This window comes from Hemicordylus capensis, chromosome 6, assembly GCF_027244095.1.
Source record: "Hemicordylus capensis ecotype Gifberg chromosome 6, rHemCap1.1.pri, whole genome shotgun sequence".
Lineage (NCBI taxonomy): Eukaryota > Metazoa > Chordata > Lepidosauria > Squamata > Cordylidae > Hemicordylus > Hemicordylus capensis.
The window spans coordinates 60,735,799-60,755,930 of NC_069662.1; the positions used below are offsets into that span (position 1 = coordinate 60,735,799).

The window sequence follows — 20,132 nt, forward strand, 5'->3', positions numbered from 1 at the left end:
AAATGTGAAGATCCAAATTCCTCCACTTTGCAGAGTGTAATACACTTCACTTTTTGGCAATATGAGAACTTCAGGAACACGGAAGAGCCCCTCTGGATCAGCCCAACGATCTATTAAGTCAGTATCCCGTTACCCACAGTGGTAGCCACAAATTGCTGGGAAGCCTACCAGTAGGCCATGAAGTCAATGGTCCTCCCCTGCTGTTGTCTCCCAAGTAACTGGTATTCAGTAATATACTACCTCTGGACATGGAGGTTCTGGGTCATTTCCTATGTGTGTATATATTGAGTTTGGTGACACTGGCTGACATTCCTCATAGTGCTCCAGTGGAAGAAGCCCTGCAGCGATGCAGACTAGCTGTACTACTTTCTGCAGCCAACAGCACTGGAGAGGTGGGGAGTGATTTTTGCTACTCTCTCCACCCTCCTAAAGAACTATTCATCAGCAAGAATATGTTCTTGAGAATTGCAAGACCCTCAGGGATGTATTCCTATAAGGGAATAGTTCTTTAGGAAGGAGGAGAGAGCAGCAAAAATGGCTCCTCCCTGCCCCTGTGCTGCTGGGTTACAGATGAAGCAAGTCACTTGGCTCTAGTTTCCAACCTCTTTGCATTCCTCAGGGCTCCTTCCACTGTCTATAGCACTGCAGGGCTAGGTGGCCAGATTTGGCTTTTTAAAAGCCAAATTCTGGCTTACGGCCCATTTGACCCACGAGTATACCCCTTAGGTTCTGGCAACTCTGCTGCAGGGGATGTTAGCCACTGTGATCAGAGTTCCCAATTGGTTAAATAACACTTCTGTCTTTCATCACATCTTGGGTGCTACTCATCTATAAGTCTGGGGTTTCCTCCTCTCTAGTAGGTTCTATGACCAGCTGTTTCAAGGCACTGTCATTTATTGTATGCAGACATTTTGTCTTGTTACGTGAATATGTATTTATCTAATTTAGGACTGCACAACTTTGGTTCTCCAGTTATTGTTGGACTATAGCTCCCATCATCCCCAGCCACAGTGGCCAGTAGGGATGATGGGAGTTGTAGTCCAACGACATTGTGCAGCTCTGATGATATGAGGGTAGTTGAAGTTGCCAATTGGAAAAATACTCTTTCAAGTTTTATGTGAATTCTGCTCTCTCACTTTTTTCTTCATAGATTGTGAATTTATTAAGGCCTACATATGTTTCCTAGGGATTCCATAAGAATGTGTGATTATTAACTGTCTATGCATTCAAGTCAAATTCAGACATAATAAAAATAATTTTGAAAAACAGGTTGTATTTAAACCACTTTTTAAAAAACAAAGAACAGAATTTTTTATTGTTAAAAGTGGCTTCTGGCTTTTCTTTTTTAGGAACATGAATCTGAAGGAGGGAGAACGCCATTAATGAAAGCTGCAAGAGCAGGTCATGTTTGTACTGTTCAGTTCTTAATTAGCAAAGGTGAGATTCAAAATTTTTCAACTTTTGAATGATTTTCAGGAGTGTGTGGTTTTCTAGATATTAGATGTTCATCTTCTAAAGTGTTGGTTTTCCTATTTTGAGTTATGAGATCTTTATATAAATGATATTTTTAAATTGTATAAATATGTTCATTAACATGCACGCCTGATGTGTGTGTGCGCGCTGGGTACTTCCGGTCTGATGAGGCAGTGGGGCAACAGGGAGGTACGCTTCTGACCCACCTGACCCTTTTAAAGTGCAGCACTGGTGGGGGAAACGTGGTGGAAGGGGTAAGAGCACCCTCCCTTGCCCTTAAAGGTATTTCCCCCCCCCCCCCGCCTTTAAGCCACCCCCTCCTGGTTCCATGAACATCCCTATTGCATAGATCCATTTTGCCTTAATGCTCTGCTCTTTCCTCTATGCCAGATGGCTGTCTTTTTATTAAAAATTAAGCCAATGTGTAGTGTATTGGCATAGAATAATGGACTAAGACCTGAATTCAGATATCCACTCAGCTTTTGCAGATAGGTCACTATAAAATGGAATAGCCCCATTTATCCTACCTTGAGTTTGTTTGTTTGTTTGTTTGTTCGATTTCTATACCGCCCTTCCAAAAATGGCTCAGGACGGTTTACACTGAGAAATAATAAATAAATAAGATGGATCCCTATCCCCAAAGGGCTCACAATCTAAAAAGAAACATAAGAGACACACCAGCAACAGTCACTGGAGGTACTGTGCTGGGGATGGAGAGGGCAGGGGAAGAAATCCAAAACGGGCACCATGGGTATGAACCAGCAAGGAAAAATACAGGCACAAACAAACCACTAACATTGTGACCAGAAACTTTAGTTGAAACTTAATGCATTTATATCACATCTTCTAAATCCAATATATTCATTTGATTAATTAAGATTACTTAAGACTCAATTGTCATAGAAAATGCAATAATATGCAATATCCACAATGTATAACACGCCACATTTACAAACAAGTAACAGTCTCTGTCTGAGTGATTAAGTGTCCTTACCCATAAACAGCTCTAACTGAGGAGAAACAGCTGGAAAGATGAAACGTTTGCATATTATTGCATTTTCTGTGACTATTGAGTCTTAAGTAATCTTAATTAATCAAATGAATATATTGGATTTAGAAGATATGATATAAATGCATTAAGTTTCCACTAAAGTTTACAGTCACTGTGTTAGTGGTTTGTTTGTGCCTCTATTTTTCCTTGCAAGTTAGCAGGGGAGGCAAAATAGGGATACAAATGTGTTATAAGTATTAATTACAACCAGATACTGAAGAGTTCTATTGTAATTGAGTAACCACTTTTAAAAACAACACCAACATAACTGTAGTGTTCAGGTTCCAAAGAACTAGTTCAGTGTTCCCTCTAACAGTAATTCCCAGATGTTGTTGACTACAACTCCCAGAATCCCCAACCAAAGGCCACTGCAGCTGGGGATGCTGGGAGCTGTGGTCAACAACATTTGGGAATCCCTGTTAGAGGGAACACTGAACTAGTTCTATGAACTCATTTGGGTTCGTGAGTTCTTAAAAAGAGGCACCTTTTCAAAGAGTATATAAATACTCTTTATATATGACTGAATGTAGGATTGTAGCCTCAAGCAGAAGGGAATAAAAAGCCATGCATTGAACAAAAAGGTGGCATAGGTGGTTTTGATTACTTGGTGGCATATGAGGAATAACTGTAATGCACTAGAAGGAAAAATAGCCTACTCCACAGTGGAGATGGGCATGTTTGAGCAGTCAATTCCTATCAACTTTGAAGGCAGAGCTACACAATTTAATGTTGCAACCTTTTGTGGAGGAGTTATGGTAGAGAGAGGGTCCTGTTTCCCTCAGCTACATGGTGGGCTGATGGGAAAGAGATGAGTGATGTGGGGGGGGGGGTCTGACCTACCTTGGGGACAAAAATTGACTTGTGGGATGGCCATTGAGAAAAGGAGGCCAACTGGTAGGTTCCTGCTTAAAAGTAACAGTTCAGTTAAGAATAATCCTTTTTTCCATTTTTTGAAATGTGATTGTATTTTTATTTATATCAAGGAGCAAATGTGAATAGGACCACAGCTAACAATGATCATACAGTGTTGTCTCTTGCTTGTGCTGGAGGCCACCTGGCAGTTGTGGAATTGTTGCTAGCTCATGGAGCTGATCCTACACACAGACTGAAGGTACGTGTGGTATATTTTTTTCTTCTGTTGTTTCATTAGGTACTGGGTGCACTTTGTTGTTGTGCAGTCTTTTGATCGGCTGGTGTATTACTGGGAAATGCAGCACAATGACTTAACTATGCTGCCTAGCTATTTTGAACCATAAGTGTCTCTTTCATCTAGTTTTCCTATTATTGTATAAAGGATCTCTGAGAAGTTCTTCTATGAAAATGTCAGCTATTCTGATGAGATTGCTCTTTCATATTAGCCTCACTTGTCTTGAACGTCTTAGTGAGGCTGCTACTCACTCTGCACTGTTTCTTGCACCAGGAAGTCAGAAAACTGATGAATGGTAGATGCTGGGGGAGGTACCAAAATCAGTTGATTACAGCGCTAGTTAAAATGTTTGTATGTTTAAATGCTTTATGTGAAATATTAGATATCAAGTAACTATGTTTTCTTCAGAATAGAAAAACTAAGTACATATCTCAGCATTAATAATGTTGCCCCATTATTTCATTATAGGATGGCTCAACCATGCTGATAGAAGCTGCTAAGGGTGGCCATACAAGTGTAGTTTGTTACCTGTTGGACTACCCTAACAACCTGCTTTCTGCTCCTCCTCCTGAGTCCACTCAGCTTACTCCCCCATCTCATGATTTAAACAGGGTAAGATCAAAGAACTACCACGTTTGTCCTCCTGCATTTCATTCTGTTGTCCCGTTCTTAATTATGGAGTACTTGTTCCTGCTGAAATGCCTGAAATATGTATTCACAGATATTGTAGAGAGTTGTTAGGCTTCAGTGAAAAACTACTAAAATTCAAGGTGCAGCAAAGAGAATGTATCATTTATTTATTTTTCCTGTGTTTAACATAATTCTTTCCTCCTAGTTCTACAGAAAAATATTATAGGGAAGTCTTGACTGGGGACAAATTTCTCCCTAGTTGAGTTTCTCTGAGATGGGTTTGTAGACAATTGTCTCCTTACAAAGTCTATTATGATAAAAATATCTATTTGTGCTGAGAACTTGGACCTCTTTGGAATCATATTAGAAGTAATTAAAATTGTGTTAACTATTGGCACTAATTTCATTTTATGGCTTGTGAAATGTTTATGGATGCCGCCACTGTGGAATAGTTTGTTTAGCCACGTAAGGTGAGGAGGAGTGTAATCAGAGTGTTCCATGTTCTAGGCTCCCCGTGTTCCAGTGCAGGCACTACCCATGGTTGTTCCACCTCAGGAACCTGACAAACCCCCTGCCAGTGTTGCCACAACCCTTCCTATCAGAAATAAAGGTCAGTTGTAGCTCTACAGATTGTTGCTAAAAGTCCTTTTCCGAGAGAATGTAGGGTTGCTTTCAATTTTGTAAGATCACTTGGTTTTCTAGACAATATTGGAAAACAAATTAAGGGCTGTTTTTATCCTTGGGTTTTCCCCAGAAATCTGCCTTTATGATACATGGGTTGACTGGATTAATGTAGAAGAGCCAGCTATCAATCAGAATTTCTTGTTGGCACTATATTGTAACGTTTTAGTTTTATCCACATAAGCTAACTATTCCTTTAATGACAGAATTCAAATTTTGCATAACTGTTGACATATCTATAACTTTATTTAGCTCCACTTCTTTGTAAAACATCATGAATAACTGCCTTGTGGGGGATGGGAGGGGGAAAATCTACTTTTAAAACTTGGAGACTAGGACAATTCCATGGTTAGAAACAAAAGGATTTTTGCCTTCCATTTTAATTGTATTTTTCTCTTGTTCTCCTATGATAATTTAACCTTTATTGCAAGTGCACATGCAGCTTTTGAAGCATCTGCAGCTAACTTCTAGTAATGTTGGTCATGATGGGGGTTTTTTTGGACACTCATAATCTAGTATTTGTTCGTGTGTGAATACTTCTTGCATATCCAGTGGTGTGAGAACATAGGCAAATATTAAAGGGTAAAATATTTTCTCATGAAAGTAGCAAGATAGGGCTTTAAACCCATTTTCTTGGGGAAGAGAATTCTCTACCCTGAAATACCATTCTTGAGCACTTCTGAGGTTTTTTAAAAATTTCTTTAACTTCCCACAAAGCACAGATGGTCAGTTAGGGTAGTAACCCTGATCCTTCCCTTTTCTATCTCTTCCCTTCATACCTGGGACGCTTTGCTTTAGTAGTAAACATAAGTCTTGGATCTCTCAAACTCCATTTTCAATGTAGATATTTAGTTACTGTTGAAGAGAAGTAACTAGTAAAGCACTGTGTTGCAGTATACAGTGGTCCCTCTACTTACGAAATTAATCCGTTCCGAATGCACATTTGTAAGTCGAAAAATTCGTAAGTCAAAAAGCGGTTTCCCATAGGAATGCATTGGTAACGGATTAATGCGTTCCGGAGCCTAGAAAAAAGACCCAGACCCCCAGTAAGGCTTGCAAACTGCACAGGAACATTTCTTTTCAAGAATAAACAGCCAGTAAACAGGCAGGCAAGTCAAGGAAACCGCATGTAAAATTTGTAAGTCGAGGAAACCCCATCTAAAAATTTGTAAGTCGAAAAAACCGCATCTAAAACCGGATCTAAAACTGCCGTTTGTAACTCGAAAAATACTTATGTCGAGTAGTTTGTAAGTCGAGGGACCACTGTATTTACTTTCTAGTAGCTGTATTAAATAGCTATTGTACAATATCTGTGCTCTGTGGCAACTCAGCTGTTTTTAGATTTGTGATCTAGTTTCTTAATAAAGTACTCAAAGAAAAGAGGTAGGTCTTTTTCCCTTAGATCTTTCACCTTTTGTGGAAGCCACAGTATCTCCTTTTTTGCTTTGTTGGCCAGTAGGACTATAATGAGAATGCTGTTCATGTGCACTTCCATTTGGTTCTGAGGGGGTTTCTTTTTCACACAGCTACTTCCAAACAAAAATCCAGCAGCCATTTGCCACAAAACAGCCCGGATGTACAGGGTTACATCGCCAATCAGTCTCCAGAAAGCATTGTTGAGGAGGCTCAGGGCAAGTTGACAGAGCTGGAGCAGAGAATCAAGGAAGCCATAGAAAAGAATGCACAGTTGCAGTCTTTAGAATTGGCACACGCTGACCAGCTCACCAAGGAGAAGATTGAGGAGCTGAACAAAACCCGAGAAGAACAAATTCAGAAGAAGCAAAAGATCCTGGAGGAGCTGCAGAAAGTAGAGCGGGAATTGCAGCTGAAAACACAGCAGCAACTGAAAAAGCAATACCTGGAGGTCAAAGCGCAACGGATTCAACTGCAGCAGCAGCAGCAGCAACAGTCTTGCCAGCACTTGGGACTACTAACTCCTGGTGGGGTAGGAGAGCAGCTAACTGAGGGAGACTATGCACGATTACAGCAGATGGACCCTTACTTACTCAAAGACGATCCCCAGCAAACCGCTGCCCAGATGGGCTTTGCACCGATTCAGCCTCTTGCAATGCCACAGGCTTTGCCTCTGTCTGCGGGCTCCTTACCTCCAGGCTCTATTGCAAATCTTACAGAACTGCAAGGTGTTATAGTTGGACAGCCAGTACTGGGCCAAGCACAACTTGCAGGGCTGGGGCAAGGAATTCTAACAGACGCACAGCAAGGGTTAATGGTAGCCAGCCCTGCCCAGACCCTCAATGACACGCTGGATGACATCATGGCAGGTGTGTATAATTTGTTACATGAAGGTAACATGTCATGTCCTGAAAGGCAGTTGAGGTATGCCAACATTTTAATTTTGTCTCAGAACCACGAATTTGTCCTCCTTCCCAATTTTAGAACAATTAACACCTGAAATAGCTCTGAAACTGATGTTCCCATTAAATTTGCAATATTTACTATCTAGTTGATTAAACAAGTGGGTGTCCTGTTATGTGGGGAATGGCATTTTGTTTTACATAACAAATACTGTAAAAGAACAGTATCCGTAGAACAGTTTCTTACAGACCAATGGTATGCTTTTGGTCCCAGTTGCCTGTCCACCATTGGGCAGTGCCTGGTGCTACAAAAAGGGGGTAAAGGAAATCATCAGCAGTCGTGACATGAGTGGAAAAGCATCTGCGCTGTCAAGTATATTATCCTTTTGGTTTCAAGTTTTGGAAGTCAGAGGTTTTTGGCTCGAGAATGATGTTGCATTCCTTCCCCTTTTGAGCTGCTCTGAATGAATTTCACCTGTTTTGTTGGCCTTTGAAAATTAATGATTGCTGCACCTTCAAGTTTCTGAAATGTATGAAAATGGCGTGCTTATTCTACTATGGCCACATGTTTATCTAATACGTCTGAATTGTACAAGAAAATTTCTTTGTGAAGACAGATTTGGACAAGAAGCTGAATTTGCTACTTTTAATTTTGTTTATTTTTTAAACCTCAGCAACAATAGTCTGAAAAGATCATAGCTTCCAACATATACTCCCAGAGTTCTGGGGAAGCAACAGTATTGCATAGTCAGAGCTGAATGGGGAGCAGCTTTGTTTGCGTGGAGCTCAGTGCGTGCAGATTGACTCTGGGTTTAAACTGGCATTTCCAGGTTGACCCAAACTGAAGGGATTTGGGGTTTTGGTCCTATAGAATAGGTGAAAAATCTGTCACAGCATGCATCAGATGGCTCAGTTTCCAGTCAGAGATAGCTAGAATTCACCCGGTTATTCACAGCCAGAAAGCCTCTGCTGGATGTCACTTTGCAGATGTAGTGACAGCAGACAAGTGTGGGTTTTTCAGCATTTTAAAGAGGATATGTTCTGCAGTTGGTTTCATTACAAGTCAAACTCTTCTTAACTTCTTGAATTGGCTACAGATCCTCTATTGCACTTCTGCAGCCCTAGTTAACCTTCTTTGTTACACATGAAAAGACATTCAGTGGGAAAATCCTCCCCGAAGAGTACTGGAAGCACCTTTCTCTAACTATCTTTTTAGGGCAGCCCAACAGGTCTGTTATGTGACCAGGGACCTGTAACATAAATAGCACAGGAATGAGCAGGAATTTCATATAAACAAAGAGGTTGTTCACTAGTCATTTGAAAAGTTTTTGGTGCAAGCTATATAGCATTATGAGGTTTCATTTTCTGATGTATGGACAGTTTGCTTTTTGATACCATCTTGAATCGGGATTTGAGCAGTTGGTGGTTTCATGATGGCTTCGTGCACGCACATAATCACAACCATGTACTGATGTGTAAAGAAGGTTAAACTTATTATTGAATATAAGCCATAAGAAACTACAACTTGCTATTTCAATTTTTGTTGTTGTCCATCCTTGTAAAAGTTCAAAGCTCAAGGATTTTCATATTCTGTGGGCAAATGAGATCTGTATCAGTGTCTTCTAAGACAGTAAAGTTAAGAGCTCTGACTTGGAATGTACTATTTCATATTCTAAATGTCACTCTCAAGACTTTCCCCCAATTTCATTTTTATAGTATGGATGTATAAGAAGCATATTGGAATACTTGAAAGTACAGTATTAAAAATACTGTTAAAATATTTATGGAAAATGAATTAATTCTAGGTCATCTGAGGTCATCTGAGTTGGCTGAAATGTTTTGTTCTCCTTTTTGCCAGTATTCTGGTTCATTCATGACTGCAACATTATTATCTAAGTAGTAGCTATGTAAGCCTGGTGAGTTCTAGTGATCCAACATGCTTTGTTTTACTACTTTTGGAACATGTTCTCTGCTTTCACAAGACCCAAATAGTCGTATGATGACATGTATCTATTTTCTGCCGAAGCTTTCCTTTGCCAGTAACTTATTAGACTTGGCAGTAAACCCCAAGCAAGAACTGAATTGGTATAGACTCAATTTTGAACTGTCCTCATCAAGATGGAATACAGTGTTGTCTGCCCTATGGAACTGATTCTTGTCAGCTGCATTTTAGTCCCCAGAACAGACCTTGCGTATTTCTGTAAAAAGTAATCTTCTCCTTGGGTGTGACGTCTTGGGTATAGATTAATCCTAAAGAATGCCACTATCAGAACTTGTTTAATATTTAAGGTGGCTTCTCAATTCAAAATTATAAAACTGTTCAGGAACTTTCAAAGGTATAGCTATTCACACTATTAATAAGCCTAATTGTTCTGTTCAACAGCAGTCAGTGGAAGAGCATCTGCGGTGTCAAACACCCCAACCCACAGTATTGCAACATCTGTCTCCCAACCTCAAACACCAGCTCCAAGCCCTATAATTTCTCCTTCAGCCATGTTACCAATCTACCCTGCCATAGATATTGATGCACAGGTAAGCCTGAACTAACCCCATCATCTTTGGAACTCAAATGATGACCCAAAATTGGAAACTTCTGTTTGTATTCAAGGCAGATTTGAAAAGGGGGGTTATTTGCATATAAACAAAGTAGTGTCCTTTTCAAAAAAGTTTCTTTGATAAACTGAGATATCTAATATTGGACCCTGATTATATTTCAGAAAAGTGTTAATAAATGAAAGAGTGATGATAGCTCTTGTAATACTGTAGTTTCCAGAATAGTAAAAGTAGGGTTTGGATGGCTATTCTGAAAATTATGATGAAGATATACAATAAGGGATCTCCCCCACTAGGATTAGTGCCATTGGTTCTAACCAATAATTTGACACAAGTTGGAAAAGATATCTCCAAAAGAAGTTTCATTCCTATGGATTTACATTAGATTCCTTATTAGTGTTGGATTTTGATCGGGCCAAAACAGCACTCGGACAATGAATTGTAGACAATGAAAGGCAAATAGAGCAGTGCCTCATACCTAGAGACATCTTTGGGGTGGTAATCAATCTTAGGCCAGCCAGATATTTAAGCCAAATCACGGTGTCAAAATAATTGATGGGCTTTAATATTAGCTCGTTTTAATATTCTACCTGCGGCTGTTTTGTAACAGAATTTAAGAAAATTCCCTATGTAGATCACCTTAGCCTGTGTGGCATCAAATGACATCCAGACTGTACGGATCTCTTTTATCTTCAACATTTACACTCTGATCAGAATGGTGTAATTTCTTTCAATGTTGCCAAATTTTGTTTGAATGCTTGTAGAACTCAGCAAGAGCTGATTGCCTTTCCATAATGTATTTCTCAGTTGTTTCTATAATGATTTTTTTGGTATGTGACTGTAATAAAGATTATATCTGGATAGTGATCCGTTGCAAGCTTGGGCTTTTTGCCTTTGATTCCTGGGGATTTCAAAGAGGAGTTTGGATTTGTGAGCAACTATGAAGCCAGAGTATGTTTGTGTACACTTAGACCTTCTGGATTGTAGTTTTTGTGTTTAATTGCTTTTGAAGTGGAGATTTTAGACATACCTGGGGAACTATGATCCCTGCTATAATTTTAGACTTTTCCACCACTCTATTTCTGCTAATTTTTTACATGTAATTACATATCTGCTAGCTTTGCCCTTACTGTAAATCAATCATACCTTACATTTTTTGTTTCTCTCTTTGGTTTTCTAAAGGATTCTCAAATGTCTGTTGTAAAAGCTTTTGGTATTTATTTAAATGGTAATTCTTTAGCCAAAAAAATGTGACTTCCTGAATGCTTAAATTTATTTACAAAAAGCATTGCAATTTTTTCAAAATTACTAACACCACAAGCAATAATATCTCACATTTAATAATAATGTTATATGATATACACTTGAATAAGGCAACACACAATCTTAATTTTAAAAACAACCATTAATGTTGTGAAATGGCATTGTTTTCTAGACTGAAAGTAACCATGACACAGCATTGACTCTCGCATGTGCTGGTGGCCATGAAGAATTGGTTCAAACGCTCCTAGAAAGGGGTGCTAATATTGAACACAGGGACAAAAAAGGTGAGTGCCTACTGGTCCAAGTACTAGGCTATCGTACTTTTCTGCGAGTTACAGATTATATATTCCCATGGAAGTAGATTCAGAAGAGGCTCTCACATCTGCAAATGCCTGCTCCAATGAAACACTGTGTGGGACTGCGGCATGTATAATTCCAATATTCTTTGAGGTCTTGGAATAAACATTTTCTGTTCTAAGAACATTTTTGATGTCAGCATGTCAATTTAATTACTCTTGGCTTAGATCTCTCCTCCCCTCTGCCTTGTTAAAATTAGAAATAATTTATTTTAAACGTAAATAAAGGACCTGTATAACTGGTGTTTATCTGTTTCCAGGATTTACTCCCCTTATTTTGGCTGCTACAGCTGGTCACGTTGGTGTTGTAGAGATCTTATTAGACAATGGTGCAGATATTGAAGCTCAATCTGAGAGAACCAAGGACACACCATTATCTTTAGCTTGTTCTGGAGGAAGACAGGAGGTAAAATATATATTACTTGTTGTACACTAACTCTGAACCATTCATGATAAAGATCAGTTTGTAGTTGTGTCCCCTAATTTTAAGCAAGGGCTGCACAACTTCAGCCCTTCGGCAGATATTAAGAGTCTCTCACAACTGTCACAACCCCTGACTATTGGCCACTGTAGCTGGGAATGATGGGAGTTGTAGTTCAAAAAGAGCTGGAGGGCCACAGTTGTGCATCCCTGTCTTAAACATGCTACTTGGAAGCTTGTTCAACTGATTTCAAGGGAATTTCTGTCCAAATAAGCCATAGATAGTAGAATTACATAATGTCTAAGCAGATTGGGACATCAACCCCATTGAAGTCAATGCTATTCATTTTCAAATATCGCATTTAGGACTGGAATGTTAGACTAATTTCTGTGTGTGTGTAGAGTGTTAAAATACAAGCCCTGGAGTAATTGCAACCTTTAACTATAGTTTTTCCTAACTCTGGTTAACTTCTGAATACTGTAACTGTGATTAAGGTATGTCTGCTAACCAAGTTCTAAACAAAGTAGAATCCAGGGAACAATCAGGACTTGCCTGTTTAGGTGGATTTGTACTGAGTATCGTGAAATAAAAACGGGGTGGGTGGAAGAGAACTGAATATGGGTTAGGTGATGGCTTAGAAGCCAGACAGTCATATGACTTGCACCATGTGTCCAGTGGTGATGCTTATTTCAAGCAGGAGCCTCCTGCATACCTTACAGCAAGCCAGTATGGGGGTGCTTCAATTCGGGATGTGCGAGCAGTTTGAGGGTGGTTTGGTTCTACGTCAAAATGGTTCGGTTTGATGGTTCCGGGGTCAAACCGAACCAAGCCCCCCTGATGGTTCGGGGGGTTCACAATCCCCCCCCCACCTTTAGCTCCTTCGGGAGGATTCCTCTAGGCTGTGGGGGGGTCCGTGAAGGTTTCCCCTCCCTCTGCCGGCCTTGGTCATCACCGCCGCGGCCCATTTGGCCGCTTTTTCGGGCTCATTTGGGTCTCTGTAGACTCGCGCGGCGGCTGTTTGTCCTCTGCCATCCATGTGCAAATGGCCTCTGTGAGGCCTGGCATGGCCCAGGGCCTCACAGAGGCCATTTACGCATGTGTGGCAACCATTTGTTTTAATTAAGTTTTTTTCAAAAAAATTAAATGGCCGCCACGCATGCACAAATGGCCTCTGCAAGGCCCTGGGCTATGCCAGGCCTCACAGAGGCCATTTGTGCATGAGCAGCAGACAAAATGGCCATCGTGCGAGTCTATGGAGGACCGAAAAAGCAGCCAAACTGGCCGCAGCGGTGATGACCGAGGCCGGTGGGGGAAGGGAAACCTTCGTGGACACACACACACCCCACGGCCTCGAGGAAGCCCCCTGAAGGGGCTAAAGGTAGTTGTTTTTTTTTTTTAAATTAAATTGCGACCCACCCCCACCCCCCGGACTAGACTGAACTAAGTGGTGCCAGACTGAATTGGTCCAGTCAGGTTCAAGTCAGTTCCAGTGCACATCCTTAGCCGGTTCCATGCACATTCCTAGCTTCAATTTGTAATGCCTCTTAGGCATGCCTTGAGCTGTATAGATTACGTTCTCTATGTGGTTATGACTGAAAATAACTTCTTACAGCCATATGTTTTGGTTTTTCAGGCTATAACACATGTTGAATGAAATTTTAAAGTGGAGGAAGCATAATCTGATCATATCTACTTTCAAGTATCATTTGATAATCGTTATAGCATGAAAAACTAAAACATATGGTTTCAATAAGTTAAGAACATAAGAACTGCCCTGCTGCCCTGCCCAAGGCCCATCTAGTCCAGCATCCTGTTTCACACAGTGGCCCACCAGATGCCGCTGGAAGCCTACAGGCAGGAGTTGAGGGAATGCCCTCTCTCCTACTATTACTCCCCTGCAACTGGTACTCAGAGCAAACCTGCCTTTGAGGCTGGAGTTGGCCTATAGTCCTCCGACTAGTAGCCATTGAAAGACCTTTCCTCCATGAAGTTATCCAAACCCCTCTTAAAGCCATTCAGGTTGTTGGCTGTCACCACATCTTGTGGCAGAGAATTTCACATGTTGATTATGTGTTGTGTGAAAAAAGTACTTGCATTTGTTGGTCCTAAATTTCCTGGCAATCAAATTATAGTCAAATATGTTACCTTCCTGATATTATGTTCAGTAAAGTAAACCTTTTGAAACTGTTTCTTATATGCTGCAGAAAGCTTCTTACATGTAAATGCACTGTAGCAGCCATTTTTGTTGGGCTCCCTGTTATCAAGGAGATACTTTTAAAGCTTTGCCAGCAGGATCTCTCCTCTCCTCTTTTGATTTTTGGGGGACAGAGAAAGGGAGGCAACCAGCTCAAGTTGTAGGCATTTCTGTCAGCAAATACTGATACAACGTAGGTCTTGGCATATAGCTATTGCAGAGCTACACAGACTCAATGTACATGATGAGGCAGCGCTGTGTTAGTTTTGGATGAAGGAAACCTGGTTTCAGGTGTTTTCTGACCCGTTAGCTTGCTTGGTGGCTTTGGGCTCACCTAACTGGGTTGTTGTAAGAATAAAATGGAAAGAACCCTACATTTGCTACCCTGAACTTCTTAAAGCAGGGCTGCACCACATCATCATCCCTGACTATTGGATATTATGGGAGTTGTAGTCCAACAACAGCTGGAGGGACAAAGTTGTTCAGCCTGCCTTAAAGGCAGGATGGGATACAAATGTGGTAGATAATAAACTAATTCATGTAGTATCACTATTGCAGTCCATTAAAAAAGAAAGCATTGTATAGTGTTGCTATCTCAATTCCATGGAATACACTTTTCATTTAACTTCCAAGTACCAGATAATCTCTCAGATCCTCCTGATTTGCTAGTATATTTTACAAATGTGCATTGTGTGTGGATTTTGTTATTTATATAGCACTATTTATCAATATTCCCTCTCAGTTTTTTCATCTGTGCATGGAATGAGTTTTGTTCTGGGTGGCAGTATCAAGGCAGTCTGTGCACATATGCAGTCAGAATGGGGTCTTTCTGATTCAATTTGAATCAGAAAATTAACTGAGCAGACATTTTTTTAAAAGCCCTGTATGTGCATGAACATGTGCATGCCTTTGAGGGAACACTGTTATCTATGCTCAAGGTGCTTTACAAAAAATTCAGATACAAGCAAATCTGTGCGGGTTCCATTCTTCACTACAACCGGGGATAAAAGAACCGTGGATACAGAGTCAATGGGACTCGGGGTTAGGTTCCTGGAGGCTCCAGAAATGGCTGAAAATGTCAGCAAGGGGCCCTAAAAACAGGGGGCAAAGTGCTCTACCATGCCTCGTAGGTCTCCAGGGTCCAAATACCCCCCAGAAGTTCAAAATCTGGCTTTCCCCCATGGAAAATCACTTTTTGGTCGGTTTCTTTACACAACTCAGCCACAAAATGGCTCCTTTCTTCAAAATGGCAGCAGGAAATTACTTCGGAGGTCACGCTGAACCCTTTGCAAATTAACCCTTTGCAACCGCAACCACCACCACCCCACCACGTATGCTGAGGTTACATGTCTATTACCCGGCCACAGATGTTGGATCCACAAATGGTGAGGTCCACCTGTAGGTTTTTGCCCTATATGGTTTTTTTTCACGCTTATTACATCAAAACCAAAAAGTACTCTTGGGGAAGCATATTTTTTACAATCAATATTTCTGTCATGTATCTGAACCAGTTACTCTTGTCAACTCACTGGTTCAGAGTAAGTGGTTAACCACTTGCAGGCTAAGGCCAAGCTTGAGGGAGCAATATAGACTCATCCAAGTGGCCTGCATTTGTGCAGAGGAATTTTGGACACAGCTTCCCACCCTCAGCACTATGTCATGTCCCAAACAGCAGCATTTAAGTGTTTGGGGAGCAAGAAAAGAACATATCCCTTTGGGCTGATGAAATCCATTTCATGATTCCTTAGCTCCTAGGCTAATAGTCTAATCCCAGTAAAAACAACCAAAACCTTTCTGTTAATGATACTTGGGCCCCATGTGCACATTATTTGGAGTTGCTCACCAAGCAATGTAAACATCATTTTCTCACACAATTAAGGCAGATCCTATGGTTTTGTTTTCTACGCCCCTAATGGGATTGGCATTGCTAGCATGGTATGTAACCATACATTCTGCCCTAACTCACATGATTTGTCACCTGGTGCTGCATGGGACTCCATGTTTACTAAGATGACAGTAAACATTCTGGTCCATGCTGTTAGTTGAGGAGGGGTCTTGGTCAGAGGTTATGTGCTCAGGATTGGAATAGTAATTTTTGAAATAACTTTTTCTAATGGTTCAGGTCGTGGAGCTTCTGCTAGCTCGAGGGGCAAACAAAGAGCACAGAAACGTTTCTGATTATACGCCTCTCAGCTTAGCTGCTTCTGGTGGTTATGTGAACATCATCAAAATACTGTTGAATGCTGGTGCGGAGATCAATTCAAGGCAAGTTTACTTTTTATACTCTTGCTTAATTGCTGTGTCCTGCATTTCTGGAAAAGCCTGCTTGCTTTTCTGTGAGAAAAGGTGATGTATAGTCAAACGATAGGATCAATCTCTTTATATACAGGAAAATAATCTTTATCATGTTTGTTGAAGGATATTTATTCATATTACAGTGGAAATTTTTCCAACTTCATTTAATCGGGTTGGAAAAATATATCTAGGTGATGGCATCAGATTTTAGATAGTCAAGTGACTATGTATTTAGAAAACTTCCTTTCTTGTTCTTATCTGTACAGTCAAATTTTATCTCTCCAATCTTCTCCCTTGCTTTACCTGCTCCTAAGCCATAATGTGAGGGAAGTATGCTCAAAATAGAGTTTAGGTAGTGCTGATGTTATTTTATGAGATTCCTATTTTCATGAAAGTCTGAAAATAAATATGCCAAATAAGTTCCCTTTAATGAAACAGCAATTCATTGTTTAAGTTTCATTGTTAAGCTCAATGAAATTGGACTACAACTGTGAAAATATTGCCAGAAATTGACAGAAAGTCAGTAAGAGAGAGTCTCTCTTATTGCACGAGTTGACAAAAGTAGTATGTGTTAGAATCTTTTTTTAAAAAAAAATTCTCCCCGTGAAGGAGGGCAGTTACCATGGGAAAGCCAAGGAGGGGCCTCTCCTTTCAATCCCCAGATGTCTTCTTGTATTTATATGCAGGAGGTAGAATCCATTATATCTCTGCTTCTTGCCAAGCCTACCTTAAAAAACAAAACATGCACACCTGGTGAAAAGAGTATCTGAGTTACAGAGAACTGGAGAGGGACTTGGCTGGCCTACCTTCTCCCACCTAGTCTTAACCCTTATCAACTTCTCTTTCTGTGGGCATTTCCCCATCTGTTCAACACAGAACCCACCCACCCCCTAGCCTAGGTCTTGCCAGTGAGAGCAGCTGAAACGTTTTTCTCCTTCCTTATCGCTCACCAGTGGTCCAGGATTCTGAGGTCCCATCTATCCACTAAAAGGCAGGTCCTTTGGAGAAAGGCTTGGCCAGCTCATCTGTGGGCTAGGAGACATATCTCTCCACGCCTGTTGTCAGCTGAGTGAGATTCAAGGATAGGATAGCCAGACGGGTAGGATTCCCTTCCAGGGATAGGGAATTCGTTTCCAGATAAGGAAGCTAGCTACTGTCTCTCCAGGCACCACTCCAGACACAGAAACAGGAGCAGAAGTTGCCACTTAGGTTACTCTCTCTCCTTCCACAGACACAGGCATAGGGAATATAGCAAGTTTTGGCATGCTAGCTGCTCCAGCAGTCACTCCAGATTGCATTCCAGGGATAATTGACATCACAGGGCTTCTAGACATCCAGATAAACTCCAGGTGCTAACAGTGAATCAGGACCCATGAGTGTGTGGTGCCCAAGAATGACAGACAGCTTCACTCTCCTAAGAAAGACTCCCTTGAGGCTGGCACCTCAAGTGTTATTTCCATGGGGACTAAAAGGGATAACTGTTTAGTTACAGGCCCCTTGGAAATGCCCACACCCCCAGTTCTGAACTGGAGTACTTTCTAGGGAAGAAAGCATCTCAGAGGAAACTAGTATGGGACAGACTTTCCCCCATAATTGTTTTCCCAGGTTTTTGTCCAGGGCCTTGTTCGGGAGGGTCTCCATCACAACTAGTGAGACACCACACCAAAACCATCCAAACCCAAAGGGATCTCTTCCTGCTTCCCAACATCACCCTACTCCGTTCCCACTTCTGGTTTGCTTAAACAAGCTACTCCATGAAGAATACTAGAAACTTCAGGGCAAAATGCACCATCACTTCTGCAATATGTTCTACCGTCTGTCTGTAGATATCAGATGCAATAGCTGGTGATGCCTCAAGAAAACACTTTGGTGGCAGCCCTCACTTCTAAAACACTTCCCTTGAAAGCTGTGAAACTGCTGATTGATCAACACAATCCATGGCTCTCGGGGTCTTGTCTACTACCTCCATGAGATAACAAGATTTTTTAATAAGGATGACTTAGACAAAAACTAAATCCATGGGATTTACCTCACCTTGGTCTTTCTGTTGGTCCTTGGTCCTTTCTTTTTACAAGGCTTTTTTGAACACCTTGTAACTTGAAGCCAGACCCTTAGCCTCAAATGTGATGATTAGAAGGAACCTCTGGCCCTGCAACTATGTGGTTGATGCAAAATCCATAGCCAGTGTTGCTTTAAAAAAAAAAAAAAAAGCTAAAAGCTATTTGAGCATCCCTTGGAGGCAAGTCCTGTAGAAGCTAAGAACAAGACTCTTCTTACCATGCAAAGGAGCTCTCCAAACAATCTTATTTATTTCATCCTTCAGAAGCCTCCTTTTCACAGAGAAATTCCATAGGAACATAGCAGGAGCCTTATACCAAGTCCGTCTACTTTTGTATTATCTACGTTGACTGGCAGCTGCTCTCCAAAGTTTCATGCAGGAATCTTACCCAGCCCTACCTGTAGATGCAAGGGTTTGAACCTGGGACCTTCTGCATGCAAAGCAGATGCTCTTCCACTGAATTCTTTCTCATCCCCTGAGAGACTTCAAGCCCAGATAGCACCAGTCTCAAAAATCCAGGGCCAAGTCCAGATCCATTTCTCAGTACTCCAGCAAGAAGTGCAGTTTCACATAACTATCTTCTTTCTACCCAACATGTATCTGCTGGGTAGGTTGCTTCAAGGAATTTTCAGACCTCTGGGTCTCCACAGGAGCAGATGAATGGATGCTCAAAAGTCTCCCAGCATGCCTTGGAGTTTTGCAAAATCCCAAGGGACACCTTTTCCCCAGTTTCACGGTCCAGCAATTGCTCCGATCACTGGTGGATCTCTGTTTACTGGAGATCAGATCATCAGTCCTATTTTCTGATCAGGCAAGGGTCCATGAGGCCCCATGTTTTTCACCATCCTGAAGGAAATTGGGGAAACAAGCCATCCTGGAACTCACATGTGTCAACTAGTGCATTGTCAAGTACTATTTTTGCTTGATCATTTCTGAAAGAAGGGAAGCAATTGATTTCACTGAGGCTGACATCTGCAAAATATAAGAAGAGCATTGCAAATTCCTTTATCTCAGCTATCGATCAATTGATTGATTGATTAAGTGCCGTCAAGTCGGTGTTGACTCTTAGCAACCACATAGATTCTCTCCTGGATGATCTGTCTTCAACTTGGCCTTTAAGGTCTCTCAGTGGTGTTAGTCCCTCAGCTATAGGGACTAACAATTCCAGTTTTATGCTTTACCCTTCAGTCTGTCTTCAGTGAGTCTTCCTCAAGATTCTGGTGGCATTCCAGAGTATAACTTAACCTGGATGCCCTTCTCAATCACTTTCTGACTTGGATAGCTGCAGGATGTAGAAGTTGCCATTTCCACCCTGCAGAGGCACAACTTCCTCATCAACTGGAAGAAGACCTCCCTGTAGTTCTAGCCATTTTATTTGCATATATTGTATTAGGTGCAGTTCACAATGAGTGTTATATATCAATATAACAATTCAATAAACAATGTCATAATGACGTCAACATTTCAGAATTAATCATTTTAAATGAACACAGAAACCAGAAACCATTCCTACCTCATACATTAATTTTAGTCCTATTATTTATTTTAAACAATCCACTAATTCATACAAAGCTTGCTAGAAAGTAAATCATGCAAATTAAATTCATAATTCTCTTCCATCTTGGGAGCTCCTCCATTTGGATGTTGTTCTCAGCATTTTCCAAGACTGATCATCCACAGTAAGTGTGTTAGTA

General features: G+C 40.9%; 1 protein-coding gene across 4 annotated transcripts in view; it reads left to right on the forward strand.

The window, feature by feature from the left end:
- Positions 1–20,132, forward strand: part of ANKRD17 (ankyrin repeat domain 17) — a 161,431-nt gene that overhangs the window by 98,436 nt on the left and 42,863 nt on the right. For 3 of the 4 annotated variants that reach the window (XM_053260477.1, XM_053260475.1, XM_053260478.1), the window contains exons 11-19: positions 1,350–1,437; positions 3,508–3,635; positions 4,140–4,283; positions 4,809–4,911; positions 6,509–7,264; positions 9,681–9,829; positions 11,286–11,397; positions 11,730–11,875; positions 16,207–16,349. In XM_053260477.1, coding sequence (XP_053116452.1) covers positions 1,350–1,437; positions 3,508–3,635; positions 4,140–4,283; positions 4,809–4,911; positions 6,509–7,264; positions 9,681–9,829; positions 11,286–11,397; positions 11,730–11,875; positions 16,207–16,349 — 1,769 coding nt within the window. The remainder of the gene's footprint in view (positions 1–1,349; positions 1,438–3,507; positions 3,636–4,139; positions 4,284–4,808; positions 4,912–6,508; positions 7,265–9,680; positions 9,830–11,285; positions 11,398–11,729; positions 11,876–16,206; positions 16,350–20,132) is intronic. The other variant, XM_053260476.1, reaches the window with a different exon arrangement.